Here is a 16,931-nt window from a genome sequence, read left to right on the forward strand (position 1 = left end):
AAAGTCATCATCAAAGATTTTAAAAAAACAAGCTTTGTTAAATGTATGAAAGGATAATTATAAAGCAATAATTCAATTTTCGAATGACTTTAGCATGCGAATCCTTATATTTCTCACAATGTTCACACACACTCGGTTATTTTTCTGAATCATACATATAATGTGTATGCTAAACACTCGATGCCTAGTTAATGAATCATGCAATATCATAAGCTTGTCAAAGGATCTAATCTTCACCAATTAATATGAGAAAAACATAAATCAAGAGGTCTTTGATGGGTTGTAATGATAGGCTAAGGTTAAGGGTATGGAATGGGTATTTGAAAGTAGTAAGAAAGGTTAAAACTTCGGCCATAAACTTGGTGCTTTATTTTCTATTTCTCTGAACACGTTGCTAAGCTACTTGAGTAGGTCTTCAGAGTTTATTCTTTTTGTGTGCCAACTCTCTATTTTTCATTCTTGATAGTCTTTCCTTAATTCCTTTAGAGAGTTTTGACAAACAGTTTTTTTTTTTTTTTTTTGAAATGAAACTTCTATCTTATGGCCAAATTTATAACAAAAATAAAGGTGAAAAAGAAAAGGTTATATTTGGGTTTTAAATTTTGGGTAAAGATTAAGAAAAACACGGAAAATAGGCTCAACATGGCGAACTAATGGATAGTGTTGGGTGCGGGATATAAACAAAGAAAAAGGCTGACAAAGGGGTTATCCTAATTGCCTCTATCATTTCTATGTAATTTCACATATTCATGGTTTTGAAAAGCATTCAAATGACACGTTCTAAATTACATAAAACATCCGGCTCACTCATTTTTTCGAAAAAACAAAGAAGCAATTGACAAGAAAGCTTTTAAAGGCTCAAAAATATGCTCACGTAAATGGAAGGAATGGGTATAAATACAAAGATAAACATGCAAGTCTTTCGTTTTTGTTTTATCACTGCTTTCTAGTTATCTTTTTCTAACATAAATTTGACTTGTCGAGTTTTATCAAATTCGATGCTTCCTAAAGAACACAAATTGACCATTTTTGTTTTATTTTTCGAAAATATTTACAGAAACGATAACAATTAAGGACAAACAAAGTTTAAAATCTTTTAAACCCCTCCCCACACTTGAACTTCACATTGTCCCCAATGTGAAATATATATTAGTTAAGCAATTATGAAGAGCTAAACTAATAATGTGAAAAGGGAAAGATGTACTCCCTCAGAGTTGGAGTTGATTTGTTTGAGTAGACTTTTTGTTTGAAGTCGTCTCAACTCTGTGTGCATTTCTTTACAAATCTGCCAGTTATGTCACTCGCTAGAATAGCCAACATTACCATTGTTCAAAATGTTAGATAATTCAACCAGATCCGTTATTTAAACAAAGCAAACAAATTAAAGTACTTAAAACAGGCATAAAGTAAAAATATCCCAAACAAAGTACTGAAATAAAAATAACATAACATAAGTTTCTGAACTGTTTCACCCTACCTCCTCCTACTCTTTATCATCGTCACCATCATGGTGGCGTGTTCCAGATGAACCCGCCCCATATGTACCTGTGTCTCCAAATGGAAACTGTGGAGGGTTGCCGAAATGGCCTGGATAGACACTTTCTAGCCCTCCAAAGATGTAGGAAAATCCTGCATACACTTCCTCCCGCATGGTCTGCTGAGATGCCCGTATAGCTAATTGGTCGGCTCTCATAACGTCTTGAGTTGCCCTGAGAGCATCTTGTGAAACCTGCATATGTTGGAACTGCTGGTACAACTCAGGGTAGGAAGGTATACCTGGAGGCCAGTTTTGTTGGTGCTGATACTGATGCTGGTGCTCATGCTCCTCATGTTGTGGCTGATCATGTGGTGGTGGCTCGATCGTTGCCATGTTGACGTCTTCATTCTGGGGTGGTAACGGTAGTGGATCCTACATTTCCCCATTTAGACCCCTTAGTCGCGGGCCATTATCTGTATCTACTACCAGCCCCATTGCTCGTAGAGATCTCATATCCACATCTCCTCCTGCGTGAACCATGTGGAGTCCGTTGACTACATCATCTGTCATAATACCCAAGTTGTATGCCAACTGAGTCACATATTCACCACCACGGATTTCACTGCTTGTGGTTCTTCCCACGCTGTGTATAAAGAATTCAGCCATTCTAGCTGCGAGATTGACATGTACTCCAGTTACTAAGGAATATATGAAAAGAAGATCTGGAGTGGGACAGTTTCTTGCACTGTCCACGCGTCCACAGATGGTGTGACTCATGACCTGATGAAGGACCCTCAGAAGCGGGTCTCGTAGTCGTGAAGCTTTAGCTTTCCTAGCTTCGTAGGGTGGTCCAACTGCCACTTGTGCCCAAAAGTTAGCCCGCTGCTGATCATTATCAAACTTGTAGATATTGGTGAAAAGTTCTGAATTGATGTCTTCGGCTGAATATATCCCCAATCTTCTTCCAAGTTTAGCAACTGACCATTTGTGCCACTTTTTCCCCAACCTGAACTGTATTGTCTCTCTGTTTTTGAAGTCTGGATTCTCGCTTCTTGGCTTTTCATAAGTGTACGAAGCAAAGAATTCCAATGTTAGTTCAAGATAAACGGGTCGTGCAATGTTGAACAACCTTGACATCGGATGTGACATCATGTTAGATAGCCTCTCTTCTTGGTTCAGGGCTGTCAGAGTATCCCAGTTGATCCTTCTTGGTTCACCAATTTGTCCCCGTCTATTCCATAATGCTTCTAGTCTGGCACTACACGGCTGTTCTCTCGCTTTGTTCTCGCTGAACTGGAGGAATCTGTGATTCATCTGCACATAGGAATACAATCAAATAAGAGCATAACATAAAAATTTCATTGCTGCCACCGGAACTGGCTGTTTTTGTTGGGATTGAACCCTACCAGAGGAACAGATAATGTAAAGCCAAAACCTGGTCACAACAGTGGATTCAAAATAAGCAGATGTTTAAACTAAGCTCTCCCCTTGACAGTGGTTATCTATCTGCTGATACACTCTAAACACTGCTCAGAAGAACAACTGATGAACCAAACACTGATGGAACAACTAAAAACTGCTAAAAGGCAAACGCTGAGCTCTATCTACTGCTGTCTCTTAAGTACTGCTGAAGATTCAAGCACTGCTCATTCAAAGACTGATCACCTTTTGAAGAAAGCACGATGTTCAAGTAATCAGTGCTTAGGCTACAAAAGTGGAACGTGAACAGTGTTAGACTTGTTTTGTATTGTACTATCAATCAGTTGTTAGACATCAGTAGTTTTGTATAGATCAGTGTCTATAGGTTGTTAGGCTGTTAGAAGTCACTATCATGGTGACGTCAGCTGAAGTACATTAGTAGTTTGGTTTGCCTATAAATATAACCGTACTCTGTACTGTTACATTTGATTCATTTTGAGTGAGTTCTTCTCCTCAATTCAATCCTTTCATCTTGCGCAACCAACTCTGGAGTATCAGGCTGAGGGGGAGTTTAGTCTGTAAGCTTGCATTATAATCTTTTGCTTTTAATGTAATCTTTCGACTCTATGAAAAAGCAATTGTTTATCAAGCTATATTCTCCTTTGATTGTGTTTACAAAGTTTGTTATCCATTTCCGCTGCACTTAAAAATGCTCATATCTATTTGATTTGTTTAAACATCACAAACAAACACAATCATGAAAGCCTCGGATCCTAACAATTGGTATCAGAGCCTGGACAATCAAATTCGATCTAACAATCAATTTGACATAACAGTTCGGCTCAAAATTCATTGATACTAAGGATGGTTGTATTCAGTTGAAAAACAGAGTAACGAGTGAATCATGATCAAAATGGTTATTCAGAAACTCTGTAAAACAACCAAGATGTCATATGACACACAAATTTCACACAACAAGTGATATCATGCACAAGTCCCTCATAGCTTTCAGATCTGTAAAATATCTGATAAATTATGGGATCGTTCGATATTTTCAGAATTGATTTCAATTGTTGTTTTGATATTTGTGATGTTTTCACTAAATGCTAAAGTATGCACCTCAGATCAGCAAAACCTATGTTCATCTGAAACACTAGCGTTCTGCTGACATAGAAAGAGGGAAATAAAGCTTTAGTCAAAATTCTTATGTGCTCAAAGGCAGGTTGAGAATCCTCAAAAGGACCAAATCAACGTTGTCAAAACACATTAAGAAAACAAGGTGTCAAAACAGTCCTAATCATATGTAATGTGAGATCTGGTAATAAAACATGCACAAATGTGATCAGATCTCTCAAAACATTACTTCAAAGTGATTCTGGACTAAGCGTGTTCAAAGTAAAATCTCCTAGTGAGTATTTCTGAACATGTGAATAAAAAGGGTAAAAAGGGTAAAAGAAAATAAACAAATCTCAAAGTGTGGCTATCTCAAAACTTTTGAAATCAAAAGAAAAGAGTATAAGCATAAAACACTTTTGAGGTTAAAGTTGGGTTAAACAATGGAATCATACAACTGTGTGCATTCATCAATACAGGAATTGTTCAGGTAACAATGACATTCCCAGTGATTGTCCTTAAAAGAAGGATTTACAATCAATTGTCAAGAAATTGACCCCAACCAATGGTCAAAATAACTTGAGAGTGATATGATCATGAACCTATTTGAAAAAGCTGTCAGATCCTTTTGTTGATTTTCAAAACTTCCTTTAATTTTTCTAAGGTGTTTTTCTTCTTAATAAAACCAGATATATATATTTTTTTAATATATGTTGTACTTTTACTAATTTTCGATAGTAAAAGTTCATCTCTGGTCAAGATGTAATTTCCTTATTTTTGTGTGAAATTACTATCCTAAATCTGATCAAAAGGAAATGGCACACATATCAAGGTCATGTTAAGCTCAAGTTTGGTTATCACAGATCATAAATTGATTGCAAATTGATTTTGAACTACTGAAATACTCATGTTCTAGTTCAAGTAATTAGACACAAAATGAGTAGCTCTAGTAGAAATGTCTTCATCATCTGGGATGTTAAACCACTGTCTGGAATAATGGACATTTGGCAAAACCTTGAACAAAAATTTCTGTAGATAACTGCTGGCAATTTAATCTTGATAATATACATCTAAAGTGTATTCTGTTAAGAATAGCATCTCTGGTGCTCAACAGATGTTAGATAAGATATTGTGCTTTCACAAGACAAAATCAATTTCTACATCTGAACAAGCAGATGCTAACATTATTTGTCAAAAGTTAAAACACTGCTGCACTATCAGTTGTTGCAATAAAAGTCTTCATTTTATTTTCTACCACTGTTGTACCTTAAATGCTGTTGTGCCTCAACATCTGCTCTCTAAAGTCTGTCCACTGCTGATAGTAAACCTCTGCTCTTCAAAAACACTGATGTTCAAAATCATTGTTCCATCCACTGATACACCTACTGCTTCATTTCATAACCGTTGTAACTACTGATGCTTGATCCATCAGTGGTTGTCAAAACAACTGTCCTCCATTATTTACCATTTCATCAGGGGTTAGCACGTGGTCAGTTTTTAGCCGCCAGATCATTATAACCGCTGCCACATCAGCATTCACTTTTTCCCTAAATAAAACCCTGATTAAACCCAAACAGGGGCTCACACTGTCGAATTGAATTCCAAACATTCACTTCACAAAGCAGTTTCCCTCTCATAACTCCAAAAACCTTCTTCGATCTTCTTCATCAAAAATGACGAAACCTAAATCAAAATCAAAATCAAAACCATCTTCTTCCTCCACTCCATCAGACGCCACTCAAATGGCTGCTGAAACTACGGAGATTCGTTACAAATCTCCTCACAACTATGTGGGTATACTCACAAAACCCATAACCGACAACACCTTCAACTCCATCCTGGATACCCTATCTGCATCAAAGTACAAAACTTTGATAACAGCAGACGCTCCCATTTATCTTCAAACCCAGAGAGAGTTCTGGAAGAATGCCACCCTTGAAAAACAAGGAGACATCATCACAGCCATCAACTCCTCGATACAGGGTAAGAAGGTTCAAATCTCTCCACAATCCATTTCTGAAATCTTTAAACTCGATGATTTGAAAGGAAAAACTTCATTTTCTAAAGACGGGTTGAAAAAGGATTTCATAAACAGGGGCTATGCAGAGCAACCTAAAAGGGATACCTTACAAAAAGGTTATTTTCCTTCTGCACCCAGGTTTTTATTTCACAGATTGTTAATGTGTGTTTTTAATAAAACAACGTCTTTTAATGAAATACCAACAAAAATTCAATGCCTGGGGTATGCAATTTTAAACAATCAAAACTTTAATTACTCCCAGGAAATATTTGATGACTTGGTAAAAAACGTTGATAATAAGGCATTTCTGCTCTTTCCACGATTTCTAAGCTACTATTTTGAACAAAAAATTGTAAAGGAAGATGCAGAATTGCCCAAACAAGGTGCCTCTTTTAAAATAAACTGCTTAACACCTGAAACATTCTCTAGAATGTTGGCACCAATAAAAACAAAAGCAGAGGTGCCTGAGCAGAATTTAGCAGATGAAACTGCTCCTCAGGTATCTGCTGCTGAGCCCACTGCTCTAGGTGATCAGAGCAGCACAACCACTGCTCTGAAACCCACACCTGACATTACCAAAAAGACCAAAAGAAAAACATCCAGAAAACCCACCATACCCAAAACAAAGGCAACTCTGGAAGATGAGATCCCAGAGACAATGCCAGTGACAGCACAAAAGTCACCAATAACCACTGCTGCTACTTCCTCACAGCAGGTGGAAGAAAGATCTCAACCCCAGCCTCAAACTCCTCCTGCATTCTCACAAAAGGATCAGGTTGTAATCACAGGGACACCAAATTATGAAGCTCTGGATCCACTCGGATCTATCTTCCACAGTCCTGATCCCAAGGACATGTCTCTTTCAACACCCATACCCTCACCAATCATAATGCCACAATCAATAATACCCCTGTTGCATGCAGTTGATATTGCACAGCCACAAACCAGTTCCTCTCTATCACCCATTACTGAGAGTATACCTCCACAAGTGACTGGGTCTGATGCTTATACCTCTGCTATCCCAGCAACAGCTGAGGAGGTTACACCCCCTGAGTTACAAGTAACTCTCGGTGGTAGTTCAAGTGGAGCAGCAACTACAACTGATGGATCAACAGATCTTCAGTTGGACAGTTGTTTCATCAATAAGACTCCCTTGAAGGCAATTTCTTCCATGGCAACATCGGTAACCACCAGTGAGTTGATTTTAACAACCGGTACCATCAAAGGTTTATCGAGTGCTAAAGAAAGAAGTCCCCAGTACCAAGAACAAGGGGCATCAATGGATGATTTTTGGGACTCAGTTCCTAAGTCACACATTGGTACAACCACCACTGGTGGGGATTCAGATGATCCTACTAATGTAGGTGATGATTTAAAATATCAGGAATTGACGAAAAGAGTTGAAAAACTTGAAGATTCAGTTGCTGAAATTAAAGATATGGTGCAAGAGATTTTAAAAGCTCAGAAAGCACAAGCTACTGCTGTTCCTGCTCAAGCACCTGCACAACATGCATTTGCTGCAAATGAGCTTTGGAATATTTTTCAACCCATGCTTGAAAAACAGCAACATATGGCTGATCAAAAGCATGCTATTCAAGTACAAATGCTGACCAACATGGTGGAATCAAGGTTTAAAGACACTCAAGCAGATATCAAGGCTATAAAGGCTAGCTTACAAAAGACTGCCCATAGTGGAAAAGTTCCATCTACCATTCTCTTGATGGATACACCCCTTGCAGATAATGCCAAAAAGGGGGAGAAAATCAAGTTGAGAAAGAAAGGAATAGAAGATGGGCTGTATATTGAACCAGAAGAAGAAAAACAGTCATCACCTCAAACCACAAAATCCAAAACTACAATTCAAACAGCTGATACATCACTAGTTACAAAAACTGCTGTCAGTAGCCAAACAGCTGCCATGACAACAACACACACACCTCCAACACACACCACTCTATCACATACCATCACAACCACTGTTCCACCACCATTACCATCACAAACAACCAAACCATTATCACCCCCTGCCAAAAAGTAGAAGACAACAGATGTTACAACATCTGTTGTAATGGCAACAGTGGTTGAAACACCAGTTGTTTCAACTACTGTTAGTCTACCACTGATCACCACTCAAACAACTGCCATCATAACCCCTGCTCAAAAGCAGAAGACATCTGCTGATACATCAGTAGTTGTAATGACAACAGCAGTTGAGACACCAGTTGTTTCAGCAGCTGTTAGTCAATCATCCACCACTGCTATCACCTTTCCTATATCACAACCAAAGCTCCTCAGTAGAAAAAGAAAGCCAATCCCTGCCAATGAGGAAATACATGATCCTAATGCTGCAAAATATCCACTGGAAATTGAAGCTCTCAAAAATGAGATGAGGCAATTCTATACAGAAGAAGATCCTTCAAAAAGAAGATTCTCCTCACTCATAGACTACATGCCACCAGAGGATATGGATGATTACCTCAAGATCAAGGCAAGGCAAGCTAAAGTAAAAGCTAAGGTTGAGAGTGAAAGTGAAGGTCTAAGCGACGAAGGCATTGCTAAAAGACTGGAGTTCTACTTCACAAAAGTAAAGCAGATAGAAGAATTTGTACAAGAGCTAATCAAAGAAAAGGCTGATCGAAAGAAAAAGTTAAGGAAACAGTATCTAGCCTACATCATGAAAGAGAAATTCTATCCTGCTGAAGAACAACAGTTTGAAGAATGGCCATTAGTTGCATTAAAGCATGAAGCTGAGAGGATCGAAAGAATCAAAAATGATCCTACAAAGAAGAAAAAAGCTCCAAACTGGAGCAAATACAAAAAGCTCATTGCTGACCTCACTGCTGAGTACAAAGGAAAGAAAAAGGAGTTAGTGGATGCAAAAATGGATACTGCTGAAGCCATATCAAAATGGTCCAGGCAGCAGACTGATGAAGCCTATAAAAGGCTGAAGAAAAGAAAGATAACTGCTTCAAGTGCTTCAAAGAAACGAGAACATATGATGAAACTTGAACAGCAGATTGAAAACCTCAGAACAATGTTCAAATCAGCATACAATCCTACTTTTGTGTCAGACCAAAAAGAAGGTAAACAGCTGACTGAGGAAGAGGTCAAAGAAAAAGAAGCAGAGTACTTCAAGGACGCCATCATGAAAATGGGTCTGAAAGAAGATAGCTCAATAAAGCTTCAGAACCTTTTTGAGAAGGTATTAAACAAGCCTGCATCACCAAACACTGCAACTGACATATCAGAAATTGAAAGGCAAGAGCTTATTGAACAAGAAACTGCTAAAGACATAGCTGCAGCAAACAAAGTCATTGAAGAAGCCTTCAAAAGAATGTCTAAGAGCTTGCAAGTGTTTACAAGGCCATCATCCCCCAACTCATCAAAGAATAAATCTCTCCCAAGAAACCCATTAGGATTTAAAATACTAAAGTGGATGTCTGATGAAAAGACCCACGTATTGACCTTGGTCAGATCCAGTGGCGAAATGAAGTACATATCAAGGAAAGAAGCACTTGGCCTTGGTGTTGAAGATCTGCATGATCTCCTTGAACTTACATTGTGTAGGGATGAGGATGACCAGAGTTCCAAGAAATTTGAAGCTGAATTTAAGAAACAAGCTAAGGAACTCTTGATGAGGAATAAAAATCCAGAATAATGACAAGTTTTGGCATTATCTGTTCCAGGGGGAGATTGTTGGGATTGAACCCTACCAGAGGAACAGATAATGTAAAGCCAAAACCTGGTCACAACAGTGGATTCACAATAAGCAGATGTTTACACTAAGCTCTCCCCTTGACAGTGGTTATCTATCTGCTGATACACTCTAAACACTGCTCAGAAGAACAACTGATGAACCAAACACTGATGGAACAACTAAAAACTGCTAAAAGGCAAACGCTGAGCTCTATCTACTGCTGTCTCTTAAGTACTGCTGAAGATTCAAGCACTGCTCATTCAAAGACTGATCACCTTTTGAAGAAAGCACTGATGTTCAAGTAATCAGTGCTTAGGCTACAACAGTGGAACGTGAACAGTGTTAGACTTGTTTTGTATTGTACTATCAATCAGTTGTTAGACATCAGTAGTTTTGTATAGATCAGTGTCTATAGGTTGTTAGGCTGTTAGAAGTCACTATCATGGTGACGTCAGCTGAAGTACATCAGTAGTTTGGTTTGCCTATAAATATAACAGTACTCTGTACTGTTACATTTGATTCGTTTTGAGTGAGTTCTTCTCCTCAATTCAATCCTTTCATCTTGCACAACCAACTCTGGAGTATCAGGCTGAGGGGGAGTTTAGTCTGTAAGCTTGCATTGTAATCTTTTGCTTTTAATATAATCTTTCGACTCTATGAAAAAGCAATTGTTTATCAAACTATATTCTCCTTTGATTGTGTTTACAAAGTTTGTTATCCATTTCTGATGCACTTAAAAATGCTCATATCTATTTGATTTGTTTAAACATCACAAACAAACACAATCATGAAAGCCTCGGATCCTAACAGTTTTCAAGCTTCTGTTTCTGTTTTATCAGTCGCACGGTCGTGCCACTTTGGCACCGCCGTGCCATTTCTTGATCGTTAAACAGCTTGTTACAGGTAATCGATGTCGCACGACTGTGCCAAATTGGAACTGTCGTGCGACTTGGCATCGCAGCTCATAATCGGTGAATTGTGCTTGATTTTTAACCGGCACTGTCATGCCGTGACCGTGCGACAGCAACTTTTACAAAAAAATTCTTTATTTTACTGATTTATCGGGTATTTTTCAAGATTTGACTTGTAATCAGTTAATAAACTTCGAATCAAGCATCAAAACTATCGATTCAACACTAATCATCCAAGAACTAGAGTTTATTTGACATTTATGAAGAAAACCCCAAGATTTCTTGGTTCAAGCGTCAGATCTACATCAGAAACTATGTTTAATCCACAAAATAAGTAGGAAACATACCTTGGAGGATGATTGAAGCGAAATCTAGGCAAAAATTAGGTGATTTTCGGGTTTGGGCGACAGGAACTCCTGTGCGGCGCTTAGGGTTTTGTAAAAATGAAGTATTTTTACTGCAGATTCATTTAAATACCCTGGGTTTTACTGTTCGGTTTTCGGGTCGCACAGTCGTGCGGATTTGGCACGGTCGTGCCATTCCGGATCGCTGGCCTGGGTCGCTCTGTGTTATCGCGCAACAAGGTAGTGCAACGGTCGCATGGTAGTGCGATCCGATGACTGTCCTATATCCGAGTTACTGATCAGTTTTGACTAAGGGTTGCACTACAGTGCCGATTTGGCACGACCGTGCAACACCTGGGCCTTTTTGTGTAATCTTTCACAGTAAGCTTATAACTCTTAATTTTCACCAAAAATTTCCATTTTTTTGCACTATTTCATATGTTATAACAATTTTTCAACTTCAAAAATCTAAAAATTATGGATCAAGGTCGTATGTACCTACGTTTAAAACCGAAAAATGAACGAATTACGAACTAAATATTAAAAACTAATATATACAAAATTACCTTTAGCGTGTGAAAACACGCTCGCTAAATTTAACAGTGAGTCGATAGCTAGACTCATTCTCCCCACACTTGTTCTAAGTGTGCGGGATGTGGAGTTCGAGAATTTCCTCCACCGGGTCAATCGGTCCGTTGATGTAACGTTTTAAACGATGGTCGTTGACTTTGAATGACTCCCCGCTCAAGTTTTCGATGGTGATGGCTCCGTATGGAAATACTTCTTTGATCGTATAAGGACCCGTCAATCGAGATCTCAACTTCCCGGGGAATAAACGCAATCGCGAGGAGTATAACAAAACAAGATCTCCAACGCGGAAATCTTTATGTTCTCTTATTCTTTTATCATGAAACCTCTTGACTCGTTCTTTGTACCTGCTAGAACTTTCATAGGCATGGTTTCTTAGTTCATCGAGCTCGTGAATTTGCAGAAAACGGGCTTCACCTCCGTTCTTTAAATCCATATTTGCCGTTTTCAAGGCCCAATATGCCCCATGTTCTAGCTCGACAGGTAGATGACAAGCTTTTCCATAAACCAACCTAAAAGGTGTAGTCCCAATAGGTGTCTTGAAGGCTGTTCTAAAAGCCCACAGAGCGTCATCTAGCTTGTCTGACCAATCCTTGCGGTTGTGATTAATGGACCGCTCAAGGATTCTTTTCAAACCCCGATTTGTGACTTCGACTTGCCCGCTCGTTTGAGGATGATATGGTGTAGCCAATCTGTGATGAACTCCATAACGGGACAAGGCTCATTCTAATTGCGCATTACAAAAATGCGTTCCTCGGTCACTGATTAGTGCTTTTGGAGCACCAAATCGGGCGAATACACTTTTTAAGAACCTCACGACTACCCTAGCATCGTTTGTAGGCAAAGCTTGAGCTTCAACCCACTTTGAGACGTAGTCTACAGCAACTAGGATGTATTTGTTACCTCGTGAGGCTGGAAATGGTCCCATGAAGTCGATACCCCATATATCAAAGACTTCACAGACTTGCATTGGATGCTGAGGCATTTCATTGCGTGCGGAGATATTTGTTGCCCTCTGGCAAGCATCACACGCTCTAACCCATTCATGCGCATCATGAAAAATTGTGGGCCAGTAAAATCCAGAGTCTAACACTTTCTTTGCGGTGTAGTTTGCTCCATGGTGACCTCCGGTTGGCCCCTCGTTACAGTGGCGCAGAATGCTAGCTGCCTCTTCTCCAAACACACATCTTCGGATCACCTGATCGGCTCCGATTCTAAACAAGTATGGTTCGTCCCAAATGTAATACTTCAAGTCTGCAAAAAACTTCCTCTTTTGCTGATATGACAATCCTTTGATAAGGATTCCACATGCGAGGTAGTTTGCAAAGTCGGTGAACCAAGGTGACTCGTTATTCATCTCGATACTTAGTAGAAATTCGTGGGGGAAAATTGTCATTTATTGGTTCCCCCAACGAATCTTCTGAAGTACCATTCTCAAGTCTCGAGAGATGGTCGGCTGCAACATTCAAAGCTCCCTTTTTGTCTTGGATTTCAATATCGAATTTTTGAAGTAACAAGATCCATCTGATAAGACGCGGTTTTGCGTCCTGTTTGCTAAAAAGGTATTTGATTGCTGCATGATCCGTATACACAATTGTTTTGGACAACACAAGGTATGACCTGAATTTGTCGAAAGCATAAACTACTGCCAAAAGCTCTTTCTCTGTAGTCGTGTAATTTTCCTGAGCATCGTGTAGAGTTTTGCTGGCATAGTAAATAGGATGAAAATGCTTCTCCTTTCGTTGTCCTAATACTGCTCCTATTGCGTAATCACTAGCATCGCACATTATCTCAAATGGCAACGCCCAGTTGGGTGCAACTAAAATAGGTGCTTCGATAAGCCTTTGTTTAAGTTGCTTGAATGCTTTCATGCATTCGTCTGAAAATACAAATGGAGCATCTTTTTCTAACAAACGGGTCATAGGTCTTGCGATTTTTGAAAAGTCTTTTATGAATCGCCTATAGAACCCTGCATGACCTAGGAAACTTCTAATTGCTCTGACCGAGGTTGGGGGAGGAAGTTTAGAAATGATATCCACTTTTGCTGGATCAACTTCCAACCCGGCTTCAGAGATTTTATGTCCGAGAACTACCCCTTCCTTCACTATGAAGTGGCATTTCTCCTAGTTAAGCACAAGATTAGTTTCCTCACATCTCATTAACATTCTTTTCAGATTTCCAAGACATTGATTGAAAGAACTCCCGAAAACAGAGAAATCATCCATGAATACTTCCATGGAGTCTTCAATCATGTCATGGAAAATAGCTACCATGCAGCGCTGAAATGTGGCTGGTGCATTACATAGCCTAAAAGGCATACGCCGGTAGGCGAATGTGCCGAAAGGACATGTGAAAGTAGTCTTCTCCTGGTTTTCAGGAGCGATAGGAATTTGAAAATATCCAGAGAACCCATCCAGAAAACAGAAAAATGACTTCCCCGACAGGCGTTCCAACATCTGGTCGATGAATGGAAGCGGGAAGTGGTCCTTACGGGTGGCATTGTTGAGTTTGCGATAATCGATGCAAACTCGCCATCCGGTGACGGTACGGGTAGGAATAAGTTCATTCCTATCGTTTGGAACTACAGTAATACCACCTTTCTTGGGTACTACTTGCACGGGACTTACCCAAACATAATCAGATATAGGATAAATCAACCCTGCATCTAACAGTTTAATTACTTCTTTCTTCACCACGTCTTGCATGTTAGGATTTAATCGCCTTTGATGTTGTGCACTAGGCTTGTAATTGTCTTCCATGAGAATCTTATGCCTACAAAAAGAAGGATTGATGCCTTTTATATCCATAATCTTCCACGCCAAGGCTTTTTTATGGAGCTTTAGAATTTCGAGAAGTTGTCTCTTTTCTTCTTTTTCTAAAGATGCTGAAATGATGACTGGTAAATGACACTCCTCATCTAGAAATGCATATTCGAGATGCGATGGGAGTTCTTTTAATTCTAACGACGGTGGGTCTTCAACCGATGGTTTGGATTTTTCTTCAACTTCACGGTCAATCTCCACAAATTGATCTGGACTTTGGGAACCATCTTCATCGATTTGGCAGACTGGCTGCTCCTGTGAAATGTCGTTTAGGTTCTCACACAAAAAAGGCGTGTCCATGTCAATTTCTTCAATCGTGCCTTTGAAATGAGAGCTTACACAATTGTCGACAATGTCAACATAGTAAAGCATGTCATCGTGACTTCGCGGATGTTGCATTGATCTTTTAATATCAAAAGTCACGTGCTCGTCATTTACTCGGAGCGTGATTTGGCCAGCTGCCACATCAACAATCGTTCTCGCAGTATTGAGGAACGGGCGCCCAAGTATTAATGGCACTTTTGAGTCTTCGTCCATGTCTAAAGTAACAAAATCCACGGGAAAAACAAATTTATCTATTTTAACAAGCATGTTTTCAACGAACCCACGCAGATATTTTATCGAATGATCAGCAAGTCGAATGCTCATTCTAGTGGGTGAAGGTTCACCCAGATCTAATTTAGCAAAGACCTTATACGGCATAAGGTTTATGCTAGCTCCTAAATTGGCTAATGCGTGACTGACAGACATGCTGCCAATGAGACAGGGAAGAGTAAAACTGCCCGGATCTCCCATCTTTTCAGGTAGACGGTTTTGGAGAAGGGCTGAACAGTTTTCATTCCTCAACACACAAGACAAGCTTTCGAGCTTTTGCTTGTTTGTGAGGATGTCTTTTAAGAACCTTGCGTATTTAGGCATTTGAGCCAACACCTCAACAAATGGTATGTTTATGTGTAATTGTTTAAACATCTCTAAAAACTTACCATGTTGTTCATCGTTCTTTTGCTTCTTCAGTCTGCTTGGATATGGGACAGGAGGAATGAAATCTTTAACTGGCTCCTGAAACTGTGCTGTACTTGCTAGGACTCGCCTAGCGTACACCTCATCTGAAGCGTCAGTTTAGACCGTATCAGTGATCGGTGGTGAGTCCAATTTGTCGGGTCCCGTGGTTTTACCACTCCTCGTCATTACTGCATTAACGTGCCCTCTTGGGTTTTGTTCAGTGTTACCTGGAAGACTACCTTGTGGTCTTTCAGACAACATTTTGGCCAATTGGCCGACTTGATTCTTAATGGTTTGAATTGAAGCCTTCTGGCTCCGCATCTCCCCTTCCTGAGCCATAAAACGCTCCTCATGCTGCTTGTATCGCTTTTCAGACATTTGATTGGCATTGTTGGAGTTGTTTAACAGCTGCGCCATCATCTCTTCTAGTTTTGAGTTGGTTTGAGAGGTTTGAGGCTGGGAAGTGCTTCCTGAACCTAAATTATTGTAACGTGGTTGAAAAGTTTGCCCTGATGGCTGAAAAGATTGCCCATTGGGCTGAAAGGATTGCCCCTGAGACTGTTGTGGTGCGGGAGCGCGCTGAGCATATCCGAGTGGGTTTTGGTTATTGGAATTAGCTTTCCACCCAAAGTTTGGATGATTCCTCCAACCCGGATTGTACGTGTTGCTATAGGGGTTATTTTGGGGCCTAATTTGATTGCCCAAATAGTCCACCTCTTCGTGGCCTGTAAACATAACACCTTGCTCACATGTACCTGGCTCGTGTGACACTCCACATAGCTCACATGATGATTGTACCTGCGAAACGTTCTGAGCTTGATCAAATCTTGCTGCCAAAGCTCCAATTTGTGCTGCTAGAGCCGTATACGTATCCACTTGATGAACTCCAGGAATAGATGATGCTTTGTTTCGCACTCCACTGTGACGAGAACTTGACTTCAAGGTAGCTTTCTCTATGATTGCGTAGGCTTCAGTGGGTGTTTTTGTTCCAAGATCGCCTCCTGCATATACATCTAAACGTTCTTGTGAATCGTAGTTGAGTCCTTGGTAGAAGTTCAACACAAGTTGCCTTTTGGACAACCCATGATGTGGAACATCGATCAGAAGATCTTTGAGCCTCTCCCAAGCTGCGTGTAGAGATTCTCCTTCGTCCTGTTTGAATGTCATGACATGGTTCTTAAGCTTAGCTGTTTTTCCGGCGGGAAATATTTTTGCATAAAAAGATCGGCCATCTCGTTCCAAGTCGTGATGGAACCTGCTGGAAGTGACAAAAGCCAAGATCGTGCTTTGTCTCGTAAAGAAAATAGAAAGAGTCGCAAACGGATTGCGTCCTCAGAAACGTCTCTAATTTTGAAAGTCGAGCACACCTCGAGAAATGATGCGATGTGCCGACCTGGATCTTCGTGATCCTTCCCATCAAATTGCACAGAATTTTGAAACATGTTAATAATACTAGATTTAATTTCAAAACTCGGTGCTGCTATAGTAGGTCGGGCAATGCTCGGTAGCAAGCCCTCTCCTCCTGGACGGTCGGTCTC

The 16,931-nt window shown here is 39.9% G+C and overlaps 1 protein-coding gene across 1 annotated transcript; it reads right to left on the minus strand.

Moving 5' to 3' along the window:
• Positions 1 to 15,510: 15,510 nt before the first annotated feature.
• Positions 15,511 to 16,560, minus strand: LOC118491058. Its single transcript, XM_035988539.1, has one exon. The coding sequence runs from the start codon at positions 16,558 to 16,560 to the stop codon at positions 15,511 to 15,513; it is 1,050 nt and encodes a 349-aa protein (XP_035844432.1).
• Positions 16,561 to 16,931: the final 371 nt, after the last annotated feature.

The sequence above is a fragment of the Helianthus annuus genome, chromosome 1, assembly GCF_002127325.2.
Source record: "Helianthus annuus cultivar XRQ/B chromosome 1, HanXRQr2.0-SUNRISE, whole genome shotgun sequence".
Classification (NCBI taxonomy): Eukaryota; Viridiplantae; Streptophyta; class Magnoliopsida; order Asterales; family Asteraceae; genus Helianthus; species Helianthus annuus.